Source organism: Crotalus tigris, unplaced genomic scaffold (genome assembly GCF_016545835.1).
Source record: "Crotalus tigris isolate CLP2741 ecotype Arizona unplaced genomic scaffold, ASM1654583v1 scf7180000024341.3516292, whole genome shotgun sequence".
NCBI classification, from domain to species: domain Eukaryota; kingdom Metazoa; phylum Chordata; class Lepidosauria; order Squamata; family Viperidae; genus Crotalus; species Crotalus tigris.
The window spans coordinates 816,241-833,406 of NW_024100511.1; the positions used below are offsets into that span (position 1 = coordinate 816,241).

Below are 17,166 nucleotides of genomic sequence, written 5' to 3' on the forward strand. Positions count from 1 at the left end.
AACTGATTCTACCCTTATCATTTCACCCTTCAAAAACCATTAGAACCATCAAAGTTTTCATTTTGTTTTATAGCATTTTGATACTCTCCCCTTATCTCTGCCTTGCCCCACCATTGTCTGAAACTGACCTAAAACCTGGGTGATTCCAAGTTGCTTTTTGGAGATTTGGTGCAGAATTGAGAATGATTTGCTTATAGGAAGCCTCCTGCAACTGTACCCAGTTCAGCAACTTTGATGCCACCATTTGGTGACTGATTCTTGGGATGCCTGTGGTTGGAACCTGTGGCTTATGTCAAGTCTGGGGTTAGTATCTGAGTGTGGCAAACCTAATGGGACTTACCACAGCTTGAAAAGCACTGCATTTGCATTTTGTCATGTATGGCATAGTGCCATTTAATCTATAACATTATAAATTGTGATTTAATACTCTTGTAAGAAAAAAAATGTTGGGTGGGAATTTCTCCTCTTCTGATGCATTACCCACCCTCTCTTATTACTACACCATGGTTTCTCAACCTTGACAACTTTAATGTGTGTGGGCTTCAACTCCCAGAATTCCCTAGCCAGCCATGCTGGCTGGGGAATTCTGGGAGTCGAAGTCCACACACCTTAAAGTTGCCAAGGTTGATAACACTGTATTATATCATCTACAATTCACCAGAGCCAACTCCTTGGTCTGCTAACCCTGACAGACCACATCTATAGCCAACCATCATTCTCCATTATGTCCTGACCAAGTTTTATAAAACAGGCTCAATGTTTGTTATAGTGTAGAAATATTTCAATGAGGAAATGCTTGATGGATCTCATCTCTTATAATACAAAGCTCTCTCTAATGCTGCAAGGAAGAAGTAAACAGGCAGGGCAGGGGGAGAGGGGAGAATACAGTAAAATATCCTGGCAATTAAGCTGAAGAAAACTTAAGCATAAAAGACTTCGGGTTATATTTACTTGTTCCAGAATAGAACCTTAAAGACACCTTCCAATTCAACCACTCCTTATCTTCACTAGCTAGTTCTCTATAATGGCCACCAACCTATGAGGAGGACTGGAAGTGACTCCATTTAAAATCCCTCATTGTTTCTCCTTAAATTGGCCTTAGAGTCATTGTTGTCAAATAAAACACTCCATTCCCTTCCAGAGTTGAGGCTGCAGATCAGGAGTGCTCCTAGCTCCTGCTTATGGAATGATAAGTAGAATCAAAGAATTCAACCTTTGGGTTCTGTTTTGTACAGGTACACACATAGCTTTGGGCTAATCAGGTCACATTTAGCTACATTTCAGCATTAAACAAAGCAAAAGGTGAAGACCAGCATCTTCAGGCCCACCCATTAATTAAATACAGTCTGCAAGTTATGTAGAATAACTCACCACTGCAATCCTGGGTATGTCAGTTCAGTAAGAAGTCCAAATGAAGCATATTGGCAGAACTGTTGCTACTTCCTTGAGTAGAAAAACAGTAGGGGGATCTTGTCAAGGCCAATATCCATGATTGTAGAGTCCGTTGGTAGGTTTTAGCAATTTAGGATCTAAAGGAACCATTCTGAAGTTTTATTTCAGAACCTCTGGATCAGTGGTTCTCAACCTGTGGGTCGGGACCCCATTTGGGGTCGAACGACCATTTCACGGGGGTCGCCAAACAACGCAGTCCGCCATTTCCCCCCCCCTTTTTCTTAGCTGTGCTACTCCCTTTTATTCTATTGGTTTTTGAAAGCCAATAGAATAGTCTCTCTTGAATAGAGTCTAATTCTATTGGCTTTCAAAAGCCAATAGGAATTGTCCAGGCTGTCTCTGCCCTGCTGAGCCCGCCAAAAGTCCCATTCTGCAAACGGTGCTGCACCAGTTGAGTAGTCCTTGACTTACGACCGGTTGAGTAGTCCTCGACCTACGACCAGTTGGGGGTCGCGGCATTAAAAAGGTTGAGAACCACTGCTCTGGATGGACAGGAATAGAATAGAATAGAATAGAATAGAATAGAATAGAATAGAATAGAATAGAGCTGGAAGGGACCTTGAAGGTTTTCTAGTCCAGCCCCCCACTCAAGCAGGAGAATATACTGTATACCATCTCAGACAAGTGACTGTCTAGCCTCTTCTTAAAAATCTCCAGTAATGGAGCGCCCACGATTTCTGGAGGCAAGCTGTTCCACTGGTTAATTGTCCTCACTGTCAGGAAGTTTCTCCTTAATTCCAGGTTGCTTCTCTCTTTGTTCAGTTTCCAACCATTGTTTCTTGTCCTACCCTCTGGTGCTTTGGTGAATAACGTAACCCCCTCTTTTTGGGGGGCAGCCCCTCAAATACTGGAATACTGCTATCATGTCTCCCCTATTTCTTCTTTTCTTTAGACTAGCCAAACCCAAGTCCTACAGCCATTCTTTGTATATTTTAATCTCCAGGCCTTTGATCATCTTAGTTGCTCTTCTCTGATTTTTTTCCAAGGTCTCAACATCTTTTTTGTTGTATGGTGACCAAAACTGGTTGCAGTATTCCAGGTGTGGTCTTACTAGGATTTTATAAAGCAGTACTAATACTTCACGTGATCTTGATTCTATGCCTCTGTTTATACAACCCAGGATTATATTAGCTTTTTTGGCTGCTGCTGCACACTGCTGGCTCATTCAAGACAATGAAGACACTTTCTTCACACTTAGAGCCAAATGTTTGGATGATGCTGGTAGAATCTCATGAAACCAGGTGGCTATAAGATGTTCATAGCAAATCCAGTTTTTCTTAAACTGGTAGGGTAGACAGTTTCTCTTGCTTCCTAAAGAATATGGTCATGCAAACTACTGAACAATAAGGATGATCTATAAAAGCACATTTAAGTTATGGAGTAAGAAAAATGGTATTCATTATAGCATTGTCTATTCATCTTTCCAAAATAATGTATAGGAGCAGAATCTGAATCCTGATTGAGTGGGATCACCTGCGGGGGAGCAGAGACATGGAAGGACAATGCAATGATGTCATCATATCAATTATGTCATATGCATTGTTTGCATGGTAGCATCAGGAGGTCAGTGTGGTTCCCACCAGACATTTATGATTGCACCGCTAGCCAAGAGTGCTTGCCTGCCTTGCCCACCCTTTTTTTTACAAATTGGATCCATTTTCCACAGGTGTGCAGCAAGGCATGGGAGCATTGTAAAGCTCTATGGAGGGCAGGTAAAAAACCCCTTGAGCCCAGCCCTTCCCCACTGGCCAATACCAATAAGGCAACTTCTGAAACCCTGCTTGGTGCTTGAATAGATTGCCTGAGTCACTTGAGAACTCCATGTGGGAAGGAGTTGCTTAATGATTTGCAGCAGTTTTTGCTCTTCTAGGGATCCTGGCCTACAGATGGTCTTAGGTGAGGCCTAAAATGAAAAGGAGACTTACAGGTACCTGACTGGCAAGGCTCAAGTTCACTGCTGAGGCTTTCTTCTTGCTGTTGGTGCTGTTGATGTTATTCCCGACACTGCTGTTGGAGGTACTGCTGGTGGAATTTTTCCTTTTTCTCCGTTTGGTGCTGGGCTGTCTTGCAGGCTCTGCTGTGGGAGAGAAGGTTGAGATGTAGCACAAAGGCATATACAGAGAGATGAAGGAGCCTGGCTGCCATGCATGAGTCTGTGCCATCTCAATTTCATTAAAAGGGGGCAGGCGCAAAGCTGAAAAAACAGCTAACTATCGGGAAAGTTAATTTGAGTCAAAAAGAACATATACGTTAAGAAGTAGGAAAAAAAGGAACAGTTGTTTATAGTTTTGCCATCCATGATACAAAAATAATACTCTGCTGTATGCTATTCTGTAATTCAGTATAGGTTGTATTGTGTTATGTTATAGTAGTGTTTCCAAACTTTAGCAACTTTAAGATATGTGGACTTCAACTTAGAATTCCCTAATCAACCATGCTTGCTGGAGAATTGAAATCCACATAACTTGCCAAGATTGGGAAATACTGTATCATAGTAATAGTAATTTACAGTCCTTACAAAAAGTTGCTTGCCGTAATCAAGTGAGCAAAAAGAGGAGACAAGTTGCCTGAATTCATAATGGACACTGTCAAGAAACTAGATTACTTTGGCTCAGAGTCAGAAGAGAAACTTAAGATTTACGTCCATTCACTTTGTCCTCTAATACTTATATTGACTTATATTAAGTCAATATAAATATTAGTTCGCATGGGCTGCAGTTAGGAATTATTTATGCAAAGTTTTCTTCTGCTCTGGATAAATCCTGAAGTGGGAGGGTTGGAGAAATGCACTGAATCAAAAATGATCTGTTTCCTACCAGAAATACCTCATAACAAGTGTACATAGAATTGTAGGGTTGGAAAGGAACTTGGAAGTGTTCCAGTCCAATTCCCTTCCCAGGGCAGAAGTCCTCATACCACCTTGGACAAATGGTTGTCCAATCTTTTCTTGAAAACCACCAGCGACAGAGCACCTACACAATTGGAAAAATTTCCCAGATTCTATTAGGCAAAATGACCACTGACAATTTTAGGAAATAGTATGATCATGGGTTTTTTTTAGTTCTAGATGACGTTTTATATTTCCTATCTGTGCAATTTCTTTATTTTTCTCCTTCTCTTTCTGTCCCCCATTCTCTTTTATTTTCCTCTAAGGCTATATTTAGTTTCACTCAAATTTATTGCAGTCAAAGATCAGTATAATTAAAAATGCTCAGAAGAGTATCTAGTTAAAAGTCCTAGAATAAAATAATAAGTAACAAATAAAATCTGTACTGAAATCATAATTTGGCAGCCTATCTAATGGTTGCATGTAAACAAGAGCATGGCCTGAGCTATAATGTAATAACAGTCCTTAAACTGTGAAGGCCTATAGTTATTAGGTATTAAAATATAACAATGTGATACTACCAAAAGATTTGGAGCACTAATTGTATAAAATGGTTATAATGGATTATTCATCAGGCAAATCTTTAGCATTGCTGCAGCTAAATCTTGCTGAACCATTCATAAAGGGAATCAAGCTACAATAGGAAATGAAAGATAAAAAGTGAAAATGGAATTAAAATAACTAATTGTGCTATATGGCTGACTGAAGAGCTGGTCAAGTGACGAAAAGAGTGCTGTGACAGCATACATGAAAGGGATGGAGTTTGCCTCATGAGGGAGGGACATTGCTTTCATCATTTGGATGAAAGACATCTAAAAACAGGACACTACAAAACATTTGCATGTAAACATGGAAAAGATTTGCATATTTAAATATATCTAAAGACAGCCATGGCACCCTTCTGGAACCATGACAACCCTAGAAACTTCATGAAAGAGGAATCTATTTGCAGGAGCAGAGCACAGAACAATTGCCTTCTTGTCTCCTTCCTCTTCTCCTCTCTTCAGGACATGCTAAACATCAGGCCACAGCCATTGGGCTGAGTAGGAATTTATTCTCTTTTTTTGGGGAGGGGGAGACATGAAGATCAACTATATCTGGTGCCGCATGATGGATGAAAGGCTAAAAGGCCCACCTGAACTACTTCTCACCCTTCCTTATGGTAAGGCCAATGTTGATTAAGTTTAACTTCAGGCACAATCTAAAAGTTTCAGCCTCAACCATTTTTATCCCAGATGTTCTTAACTCTGCATACTGCAAAACATCTTGGGAATGTCTCCTACATATTTTAGGAGTTGTGCATTTTGGGCAACCTCCACAATGGCTAGCATGCTAATTTCAAGAGCACTTGGATTTCCATACCTCTTTTTGATGGTGTAGGATTACATCTGTACACAGTCCAGAAGTCCTGCATGCGACTAAGAAGTTGGTTGGAGAAGTAGCTCCAGATGCAGAACATATTTTATGCCACTATTATATAATGCACACCATTTGTATAATGACGATCATTACATGCGTGAAGTCATATACCCTCTTTCTCCATCCCCCTTTCACAGAAATGCTAACATTCAGGAATCCAATGATTCTACTGAAACAATAATTAGAGTGAATATCTGCAGGATAGTCACAGGACTTTCAATAGTACAGTATTCCATGTTCTTAAATTCTTACTCTTTCACCCACTTAGAATCAGAGACTAGAGAGAATTCCTACCTGGAGGTGCCACCATCCGCTGCCATTTTTGAAACAAACATGTTTTCAAGCAGTCCCGAGGACTTAAATTATACGTTTTATGCCTTGACATAAGTTCTTGCATTGGTTCCAATATTACACACAACTGCAAAGAAGGAACAGAAAAAAAAAACATTTTTGGACACTTCAAGATTCAACCATTTCTTGCATTGCTTTGCTCTCAAACTTCTGATTTTCCTGCTAAGCAGAGAATTATGATTATAAATTGTGATTAATAGGTTTCCCAGTTTTAGGATTTCAAAGATGGATTGCAGGTTCATTTTGTTGCAAATAAATATGAACTGACAGTATAACCTTTTTGGTGTTTGGATTTTAATCAGATCAGAAAATTCCCACTGTCCGAGCCAGGTTTATAAAGGTCTTCCTCAATGTATGGTTGCCTTCACCATCCTTGTTTCCCACCTAACCAAATGCCCCCTACCTCCATTCCCCCCATCCTCCCTCCCCCCACAGAACCCAATCAAAGAGCAGCAAAATTATGCTCTTGTGCTTTGAAGGTCCTTGATGTAGAAGAACTAGTACACAATAAACTGCTCTGGGTGGAGCGCCAGTGCTATCTCCACTTACTTTAAAGGTGCAAGGAAAGGATGGTAAAGTACCAGAGTACCCAGATTTCAACTGGGAGAAGACAAAGTCTCTCTGAGATCCTTGGGGTCTTTTCCAAGAAGAGGTGACATGATAGCAGTCTTCCAATATCTAATGGGCTATCACAGAAAAGAGGCTTACAGTCTATCCTCTAAAGCAGCAGTTCTCAACCTGTGGGTTGCGACCCCTTTTGGGGTTGAACGACAGTTTCACAGGGGTCGCCTAAGACCATCGGAAAACACATATTTCCGATGGTCTTAGGAACCGAGACACTGCTCTGCATCTGTCTCCGCACGGCCTCCTCCACCATTTGCAGAGAGAGAGAGAGAGAGAGAGAGAGAGAGAGAGAGAGGGGGGGGGCACTTTTGCTTCCCTTCTCTCTCTCTCTCAGGCGGACTTACCTCCTGCAGGGCTCCTGATTGGCCCTGCGCCCGGGTGCCCCACCCCCTGGGAGAAGCGTGGCCAGGGCCTTGTGGCTTGGAGCCACCCGGGGAAGCCCTGGGATCCCTGCTGGGAGCGGCTTGCTGGAGGCTCCGCTGAGTGGGCCAGCCCTCCTGCAAGCCGTGGCCCAAGGGAGACAAGCCCCTGCAATCCTCACCCAACCCGACCATTGGACCTGCTGGCCAGGAAGGCATGCCGGAATCCAGGCTGCTGGGAAGGAAGAAGGAGATGCAGCAAAGTTAGGAGAGGAGAGCCATCTCCTGGGGCCCAGCGTTGGCGGCGGCTTCCTTGCCCTCCCCTTCCTCCTCCCCTTCTTCCTCTTGCTTCCCCCAAAGTGGCTTGGGCAAGCGCTGGGACAAGAGGGGTGCCTGGCGGGGAGCAGCTGGGCTGGATGAGGGGCTGGCAGGGGCCATGTGGCACCAGCCCCCACCGCGGCTGCATTGGATAGGTGAAGGGCGAGGCCGGGCAGCGCGGAGTCTCAGCTAGGGTGACTGCTTCCTCACCCTCCTCCTCTTCTTCCTCCTGCTGCCTCCCCAGGCAGCCCGGGCAGGCGCTGCCTCCACCGCAGCTCCATAGATGGGCGGAGGGTGAGGCTGGACAGCATGGAGTCCCAGCGGGGGCGGCAGCTGGGCTGGGGGTGGCAGGGACCCCGACAATGCTGCCTGGTCGCTGCCGCTGCCATAGGAGCCGCTGCCTCCTGTCCTGCTCCCTTTCCTCGCCCGTTCAGCTGAGAACACGCAGAGGCCAGGGGCGGTGGGGACCCCCAACGATACTACTGTAAGAGAGAGAAAGAGAGGAAAGAGAGAGAAACAGAGGAAAAGAAAGAGGAAAGAGAGAGAGAAAGAGAAAGAGGGAGGAAACAGAGAAAGAGGAAAGAGATAAAGAGAGAGGAAAGAGACTGCCTTCCCAGTTGCCGAGAAAGCGGAAAAAAAGAGCCATGAGAGAGTTCCCCTTTCTGCCTCGTTGCTGAAAGCTTTTTTTTTTTAAATGACCACTCGTTCAGAACTCCTTGGGGCTTGTTTGCACGACCTTGTGGCAGATCAGTAAATAAAGGAGTGGGGGAGCCAAACGGTCCAAGGCATTTGCATCCTGAATGTCTGGACGCTGCTTTCATGATTTGCCACCACCACCCCCTCTCTTCCTGCCCTGCTCGGGCAATGCGCTGCTGCTGCTGCTGCTGGCTGAGCTGAGCTGCGGCGCTGAGCCAATCCCCATGCCTCCTGGTTGCCCGGCCGTGCTCTGCCCCCAGCCGCCCTCCGTGCCATGCCGGAGCCTCCCCCGCACCTCCTGGCCTGCCTCCCTTGCCATTGGAGGGCATCTCTCTGTGTGAGACCTTACTGGACTACCATCCCCAGCAGCCCTAAAAAACACTGTGGAAGAGTGGGGAATGCTGGGAGTTGCAGTTAATCACCATCTGGAAAAACATGACTCTCCAAAGATCGATCAATCCTTCCTTCCTTCCATCCATCCATCCATCTCCTTCCCTTCCCCTTCAATCTCTCCTTGCTTCCTTCCTTCCTTCCTTTCCCCCCTCAATCTCCTTCCTTCTCCATCTCCTTCCTTTCCCCTTCAATCTTCCCTCCTTCCTTCCATCTCCATCCCTTCCCCTTCAATCTCTCTCTCCTTCCTTCCTTCCATCTCCTTCCCTTCCCCTTCAATCTCTCCTTCCTTCCTTCCTTCCTTCCTTCCTTCCTTTCCCCCCTCAATCTCCTTCCTTCTCCATCTCCTTCCTTTCCCCTTCAATCTTCCCTCCTTCCTTCCATCTCCATCCCTTCCCCTTCAATCTCTCTCTCCTTCCTTCCTTCCTTCCTTCCTTCCTTCCTTCCTTCCTTCCTTCCTTCCTTCCATCTCCTTCCCTTCCCCTTCAATCTCTCCTTCCTTCCTTCCTTCCTTCCTTCCTTCAATCTCCTTCCTTCTCCATCTCCTTCCTTTCCCCTTCAGTCTTCCTTCCCTTCCTTCCATCTCCATCCCTTCCCCTTCAATCTCTCCTTCCTTCCTTCCTTCCTTCCTTCCTTCCTTCCTTCCTTCCTTCCTTCCTTCCTTCTCTCTCCTCTCCATCTCCATCCCTTCCCTTCAATCTCTCTCTCCTTCCTTCCTTCCTTCCTTCCTTCCTTCCTTCCTTCCTTCCTTCCTTCCTTCCTCCTTCATCTCCTTCCTTCTCCATCTCCTTCCTTTCCCCTTCAATCTTCTTCCTTCCTTCCTTCCTTCCTTCCTTCCTTCCTTCCTTCCTTTCCCCTTCAATCTCCTTCCTTTCCCCTCCAATCTTCCTTCCTTCCTTCCTTTCCCCTTCAATCTCCTTCCTTCTCCATCTCCTTTCTTTCCCCTTCAATCTCCTTCCTTTCCCCTTCAATCTTCCTTCCTTCCTTCCCCTTCCCTCCCTCCCAACATTTTTGAGCAAGGAAGAGTAAGCTTCTCCAGCAAGTATTGCTATATTGTTTTTGTGATTAATCACTATGCTTTAATTATGTTCACTTCGTAACAATGAAAATACACCCTGCATATCAGATATTTACATTAATATTCATAACAGTAGCAAAATTACAGTTATGAAGTAGCAATGAAAATAATTTTATGATTGGGGGTCACCATAACATGAGGAACTGTATTAAGGGGTCACGGCATTAGAAAGGTTGAGAACCACTGCTCTAAAGCATCTGAAGGCAGGACAAGAAGTAATGGATGAAAACTAATCAAGGATAGAAGCAACTAGAATGAAAGAGAAATTGCCTGTCAGTGAGAACAATTAATCAATGGAACAACTTGCCCCCAGAAGTTGTGGGTGATTCAACACTGGAGGTTTTTAAGAAGAGAATGGACAGCTATTTGTCTGGAATGGTACAGGTAGACTTCAACCTACAACCACAATTGAGCCCAAAATTTCTGTTGTTAAGTGAGACATTTGTTAAGTACATTTTGCCCCATTTTATGATCTTTCTTGCCATAGATGTTAAGTGAATCAGTGCAGTTGATAAGTTAAGTAACCTGGTTGTTAAGTGAATCTGGCTTCCCAATTGAGTTTGCTTGTCAGAAGATTGCAAAAGATGATCACATGATCTTTGGACACAGCAACAGTCATAAATATGAACCAGTTAGCAAGCATCTAAATTTTGATCACATGATCATGGGGATACTGGAAAGATCATAACTATGAAAAATGGTCATGTCACTTTTTTCATTGCTGCTGTAACTTTGAACGGTCACTAAATGAACCATTGTAAGTCGAGGACTATCTGAATAGGGTTTCCTGCCTGAGCAGGGTATTGGAATAGAAGACCTTCAAGGTCCCTTCCAACTTTGTTATTCTGTTAACTTCTCTTGCTCTGCAATTCAACCAGCAACAAATTGGCCCAGTCATTGAGATGATCATCTGGGAAGAAAAGTGTCCAGTCCCCAAAATCTTTTGGAGGAATTGCTCCCTTTTCTTGCCCCCATTCCTACCCATAGGACTGGGTCTTGCCAGCAGCAACACCAAGCAACAAGAAAAAGAGTCTTCCCCTCCTTTAGCAGCGGTTGTAACAATCTGCATGGCCCATCCAGGAAAATGCTAAGAGAGCCAGAGGGCCCTAGATGCTGGATGTACAGACCTCCTTCTTCACTATAGCTTTCTTCCTGGTACAGATTGGTGGTTTTGTGTGTGTGCGTGTGCATGCACGTATTTCCTTTAGACTGCAAAAGCTAATATCTGACTACAGCAAAAAGCCAAGAAAAACTATTTGCAGACTTGATCCATATACTGACTGCAATTCCAAAGCAGCCATAAGGGTGCAATCATTTTTATTTTTAGTGACAACATGTTTATCCTTTTTTACATATAGGAAATGCATGAAAAAGCTCTGGTTTCAGCAGTATAAAGATAGCATTAATAAAATAATTAAATTCAGTTCAAATATAGTATATGAGCCAACAATAACTTTAGCATCAAAAATCTCTCTTTTCTTTTTCGTTTATAGTTTAAAGTACACCATTATTGACATCAGATAAATAATAGGTCCTTTTTCTCAATCTGATGAGAAGTTATGACATTTCTTTGGCAACTGAATGGATGGAAAGAAAACATCCCTTTAATTAATATATATATTTTAAAACCCTAGAAAACTTTGCTTGAAAGTGGATACTATTGTTTTTTGAATGTTTAGCACTGGATTTCAAAAAAAGGATGGCAGGAATTCCACTCCCTATAGATTTGACACTCCCCAATGCATATGTCAGCCTTCCTCAAAAGGCATCCCAGAAGTACTTCTAATGAAATAAAAAAAAAAAAGAGGGGAAAGGTTTCCACTTAATTTAGAAGATGAGATTGCCTCTGGGCATTTCTATGAAGACTCTTTGAGCCTGCCTATTTGGAATAAGTTCTGGACTTGTTTTGTCTCTAGATGTTGCTTGTGGTGTGATGTGAACCACAGCAAAATAATTCTTTTCCCTGAAATTCATTAGATAGGCAAATTTAGGATCTCCATTTTCCAATTCTTTGAAGTACAGCTGCTTTTTATTCCTGGTCTCTTTCTCTCCCTAGCTAACAAGAATATTTTTCCAGCAACTGGAAGTTAGTCATGGGAAGTTAGAAGATGGCATTAGTAGTATGAAGTAGTGAAATTGGCCTGGGAAATTAAAATAGAAGATGCTTCAGTCTGACCCTTGATAAGAAGTACTTTGCCAAGAAGTGAAACAACAGGGTTGGAATCCTTGGTGCTCCATGAGCTTGGTTGTTTACTTGCCAACATTTCATTATCTAACTAGTAATATCAGTGCTAGTGAATGTGGAATTTGCTCCCTATTTATATACAGGGAGTGTGTATATAAACAGAAAGCATGAGAAGTTGGGTTGTTACTTTAGAAATCATAGAATCACAAGGCTGGAAGGGGCCTTGGTGGATTTCTAGTTCAACCTCCACAACTCCAGGAGACAAGCTATTCCACTAGACCACTTGGTTAGCTTGGGTTGTTTTTCAATAGAGTACCTACATATTTGTTTATTGAATTGTCTATCTAGACAAACTGTAAAAAAAAAAAACCAGTCCACACTAACCAAGTGTTCCATTACTAAAGTAACAAGCCAACTTCCCACAAAAGTTGCTGTGTAAGAACACTATTCAGACATGTACAAACACACAGTAACAATCCAGAGAAAGAAAACAGACTGCTTGTATGTTTAGTGAGCACCTGGCTAAAACTGAAGTGGAGCAACAATCTCAAAGGAGAAGAACATAGTCAGATTACAAATTGTTTCCCTAGTTTTCTAGCTTGAAAAAAAATGCCATTTAGCATCACTGAGTTATAACTTATAACCTACTAGAAACCTCTATGCAAGGAGTATCTCTAGGAAGCAGCATAGGAAAGGTGGATTTCCTTACATGCTATTTCCTGTCCCCAAAGTGTGTGTTGCTGCTGTACGAGATTTCCTTCCTTTCAATTTCTCCCAAGGCAAACAATCTCTATTCAGCCACACTGACTCAGATCCATAGACTTGATGCCCTGAATATGGAAAGTGCCAGCTTTCCCTACTTATGCAACCATGAGATAGCAATCACTTTCTTGCTTTCCATTCCAGTTCTGGAGATCCTTCTATCATTGTTGGGTGTCCCTGGCAGCTTCCCTCAGTTGTGGTGGGGTGTGGATTTTATAAAGCTCCTTGTCTTCACCAACTCCAAACCACTGATGGGTATCAATCAATTAGTAATTTGCACAAGGAAACATTCAGACAACTTGAACTTTTTTTGAATTTATGTTCTTCCAATATCTAAGACACCATTCATCCAACTGTTTGCATCAGATACCACCACCAAACTACCTAAGGTGGTCACATTGTCTGGCATGCTGTGAAACTTAAGAGGATTATTTCTGAAAACACAGAGAAATAATTTTCAAAATGTAGTTCTGTATGTGTATATTTGGGGGGACTACACATAATCCCTACTGGTTTTATGTATTGCGTTTTTTTTCTTGGAGAATTTAAATTGACACATGTGAAGATCTTCCCTCATTTTTTCCTGTAAAAAGTGCTAGAGGAGGCTGGCTGGTCTGAGAAAGAATAATGGCCAAAACTATTTTGTAGAACCAAAAACTAGCAGGATCTGGGTCTTCCCCCTGCATTGCCTACATTTTAACCTTAACTTGGTGCTGGTTGTGAGAGGGACTATTCTTGGAATAGGTATTGGGCAATATTAACACAAATCCCGAGAGTATCATAATAAATGTTATATTTTGCAGACGACCAAACCCTTCTATGTTATCCAAGATTTTAAAAAGTGTTCTTCAATTATAGCTTATGGTGCCCATTTTGTCAAGCTTGCAGGTGCTCACTTCAAACTGCTGGTTTTATCCTTTTTTTGGTTCTCCTGTTGTTGCTTAACCCTGTTTTCTGGTTGGATATTCAGTGCCACTTGTATTCTAACAAGTCAAGATAATAGCCATGATAGTGCATGGCATATAAAGTTTTTCAATTGCAGCTGCCCTGTTGACTCTTTTTAACCATCCAAGTCTTATCATCAACAACCATTCAGCATTCGTGCCTTCTTGATTATGGTTTCCAATTTCCCAGTTCTAGTTCCATGCTATAGCTAGTTTGGAAGGCAAATTAAAACTTTCCATGTTCAATTAAGCTGCTTTCATGTGCTCTTTTGCTGGATCTAATAATGATTGTCATGTTTCTTTCAAGGAGCTGAGGATAGAAGGTGAGTTTACTCCAATTCCATGTTTTTTTTCAGATAAAACCCAGGAGGTTAATCACATATTACCTTCCTGTTACTTTAAGACTTGCTTTCCTGGCCTTTCATGAAAAAATGGAGTAAGATTACAGTTTTTTCCACTTCTCAGGACTGTTTTCACTCTTGGCCAGAGCAGTGTGATCAGTTTTCCAAGTTTTAAGGGACACTGCTAGCACAAGTACTAAGCCATTTTTTTCAACTATGTGGATCCAAAGGCAACGGTGACTGGGAAAATAGGGGTGCCAAAAACCTGTGGACAATTTTGCCATTCAACACAAGCCCAAAGGCTGCAGGAGAGAGGATCTATGAGGAGGCTTTGTTTCTGTTGGTGGGCAAGGAACAGGCCTCCATCAGCATCTAGTACAGTGATTGTTGTTGTTGTTGTTAGTTGCGAAGTCGTGTCTGACCCATTGCAACCCCATAGACAACGTTCCTCCAGGCTTTCCTGTCCTCTACAATCTTCTGGAGTCCATTTAAGCTCATATCTACTACTTCAGTGACTCCATCCAGCCACCTCATTCTCTGTCGTCTCCTTCTTCTATTGCCCTCAATCGTTCCCAGCATTAGGCTCTTCTCCATGGAGTCCTTCCTTCTCATTAGGTGGCCAAAGTATTTGAGTTTCAACTTCAGGATCTGGCCTTCTATAGAGCAATCAGGGTTGATCTCCTCTAGGAACTGACCGGTTTGATCGCCTTGCAGTCCAGGGGACTCGCAGGAGTCTTCTCCAGCACCATAGTTCAAAGACCTCAATTCTTTTGCGCTCAGCCTTTCTTATGGTCCAACTTTCACAGCCATACATCACAACTGGGAAAACCATGGCCTTGACTATACATACTTTTGTTGGCAGGGTGATGTCTCTGCTTTTTAGTATGCTGTCTAGATTTGCCATAGCTTTCCTCCCCAGGAGCAAGCGTCTTTTAATTTCTTGGCTGCAGTCCCCATCTGCGGTGATCTTGGAGCCCAGGAAGATAAAATCTGTCACTACCTCCATTGCTTCCCCATCTATTTGCCAGGAATTGAGAGGGCTGGATGCCATGATCTTGGTTTTCTTAATGTTGAATTTCAAGCCAACTTTTGCATTCTCCTTCTTCACCCACATCAAGAGGCTCTTTAGTTCCTCTTCACTTTCTGCCATTAGAGTGGTGTCATCTGCGTATCTTAGGTTGTTGATATTTCTCCGGCAATCTTAATTCCAAGTTTTGATTCATCTAGCCCTGCCTTTCTCATGATGTGCTCTGCATATAAGTTAAATAGGCAGGGTGACAGAATACAGCCTTGCTGGACTCGTTTCCCAAGTTTGAACCAATCAGTGGTTCCGTGTCCAATTCTCACTGTTGCTACCTGACCCACATATAGGTTTCTCAAGAGAAAAATAAGATCATCTTATTTTCCCATCTCTTTAAGAACTTGCCACAATTTGTTGTGATCCACACAATCAAAGGCTTTAGCATAGTCAATGAAGCAGAAGTAGATGTTTTTCTGGAACTCCCTAGCTTTCTTTATGATCCAGCGTATGTTGGCAACTTGATCGCTAGTTCCTCTGCCTCTTCGAAATCTTTCCTGTACTTCTGGTAGTTCTCGATTCACATACTGCTGGAGTCTAACTTGTAGGATTTTAAGCATAACTTTACTAGCATGTGAAATAAGTGCAATGGTGCGATAGTTTGACCATTCTTTGGCATTGCCTTTCTTTGGAATTGGAATGTAAACTGACCTTTTCCAATCCTTTGAAGTTGCGTTTTCCAAATTTGCTGGCAAATTGAGTGTAGCACTTTTACTGCATCATCTTTTAAGATTTTGAATAGCTCAGCTGGAATACTGTCACCTCCACTAGCTTTGTTGTTGCTCAGCTTTCCTAAGGCCCTTTCACTTCACATTCTAGGATGTCTGGCTCGAGATTAGTGACCACCTCACTGTGGTTATCAGCGATGCTAAGCTCATTCTTGTATAGTTCTCCCTATTCTATTGTTTTCTTCTATTTCTTTGCACTGTTCATTTAAGAGGGCATTCTTATCTCTTCTAGCTATTCTCTGGAATTCTGCATTCAATTGGGTGTGTCTTTCTCTTTCTCCCTTGCCTTTTGCTTCCCTTCTTTCCTCAGCTATTTGCAAAGCTTCCTCAGACAACCATTTTGCTTTCTTGCATTTCTTTTTCTTTGGGATGGTTTTAGTTGCTATCTCTTGTACAATGTTGCGAACTTCCATCCATAGTTCTTCAGGCACTCTGTTTATCAGATCTAATTCCTTAAATCTATTTGTCACCTCAACTGTATATTCATCAGGGATATGATTTAGTTCATACCTGAGTGCCCTAGTGTTTTTTCCCTACATTTTCAATTTAAGCCTAAATTTTGCAACGAGAAGCTCATGATCTGAGCCACAGTCAGCTCCTGGTCTTGTTTTTACTGACTGTACAGAGCTTCTCCATCTTTGGCAGCAGAGCACATGGTCAATCTGATTTCTGTGTTGACCGTCTGGTGATGTCCATGTGTAGAGCCATCTCTTGGGTTGTTGGAAAAGAGTGTTTGCTATGACCATTGTATTCTCTTGACAAAATTCTATCAGCCTGTGCCCTGCTTCATTTTGTACTCCAAGGCCAAACTTGCCTGTTATTCTGGTTATCTTTTGGGTTCCTACTTTAGCATTCCAATCTCCCATGATGATAAGGATATCATCTTTTGGTGTTGATTTTATAAGGTGCTATAGGATTTCATACAATCAGTCAATTTCATCCTCTTCAGCACCCGTGGTTGGGGCATAGACTTGGACTATTGTGATATTGAATGGTTTGCCTTGGATTCGCACTGAGATCATTCTGTCATTTTGGGGATTGTACCCCAATATTGCTTTTCTTACTCTTTTATTGACTATGAGGCTACTCCATTTCTTCTGAGGGATTCTTGCCCGCAGGATGGTGATGGTGATGGTGATGGTCCTCTGAATTAAATTCACCCATTCCTGTCCATTTTACTTCACTGATTCCTAAGATGTCGATGTTCAGTCTTGTCACCTCTTGTTTGACCACATCCAGCTTGCCTTGATTCATGGATCTTACATTTCAAGTTCCTATGGAGAAAAGATCTTTATAGCATTGGACTTTCCTTTTACCACCAGATGCATCCACAGCTGAGTGTCCTTTCAGCTTTGGCCCAGTCACTTCACTCTTTCTGGCACTACTAGTACTAGCCCTCTGCTCCTCCCCAGTAGCATACTGGACACCTCTGACCTGAGGGGCTCATCTTCCAGCATCATATCTTTTTGCCTTTTGGTACTGTCCATGGGGTTTTCATGGCAAAGATACTGGAGTGGGTTGCCATTTCCTTCTCCAGTGGATCACATTTTGTCA

General features: G+C 42.7%; 1 protein-coding gene across 8 annotated transcripts in view; it reads right to left on the reverse strand.

The window, feature by feature from the left end:
- The window catches only part of LDB2 (LIM domain binding 2), a 375,607-nt gene that overhangs the window by 11,667 nt on the left and 346,774 nt on the right, over positions 1-17,166 (reverse strand). For 5 of the 8 annotated variants that reach the window (XR_005554670.1, XR_005554671.1, XM_039326505.1 and 2 more), the window contains exons 6-7: positions 6,053-6,176; positions 3,378-3,529 (exon numbers count right to left, since the gene is read on the reverse strand). Coding sequence is in view for 6 of the 8 variants with exons in the window: in XM_039326505.1 (XP_039182439.1) it covers positions 3,378-3,529; positions 6,053-6,176 (276 nt within the window). In the remaining 2 variants the exon portion in view is untranslated. The remainder of the gene's footprint in view (positions 1-3,377; positions 3,530-6,052; positions 6,177-17,166) is intronic. The other 3 variants (XM_039326503.1, XM_039326501.1, XM_039326502.1) reach the window with 3 other exon arrangements.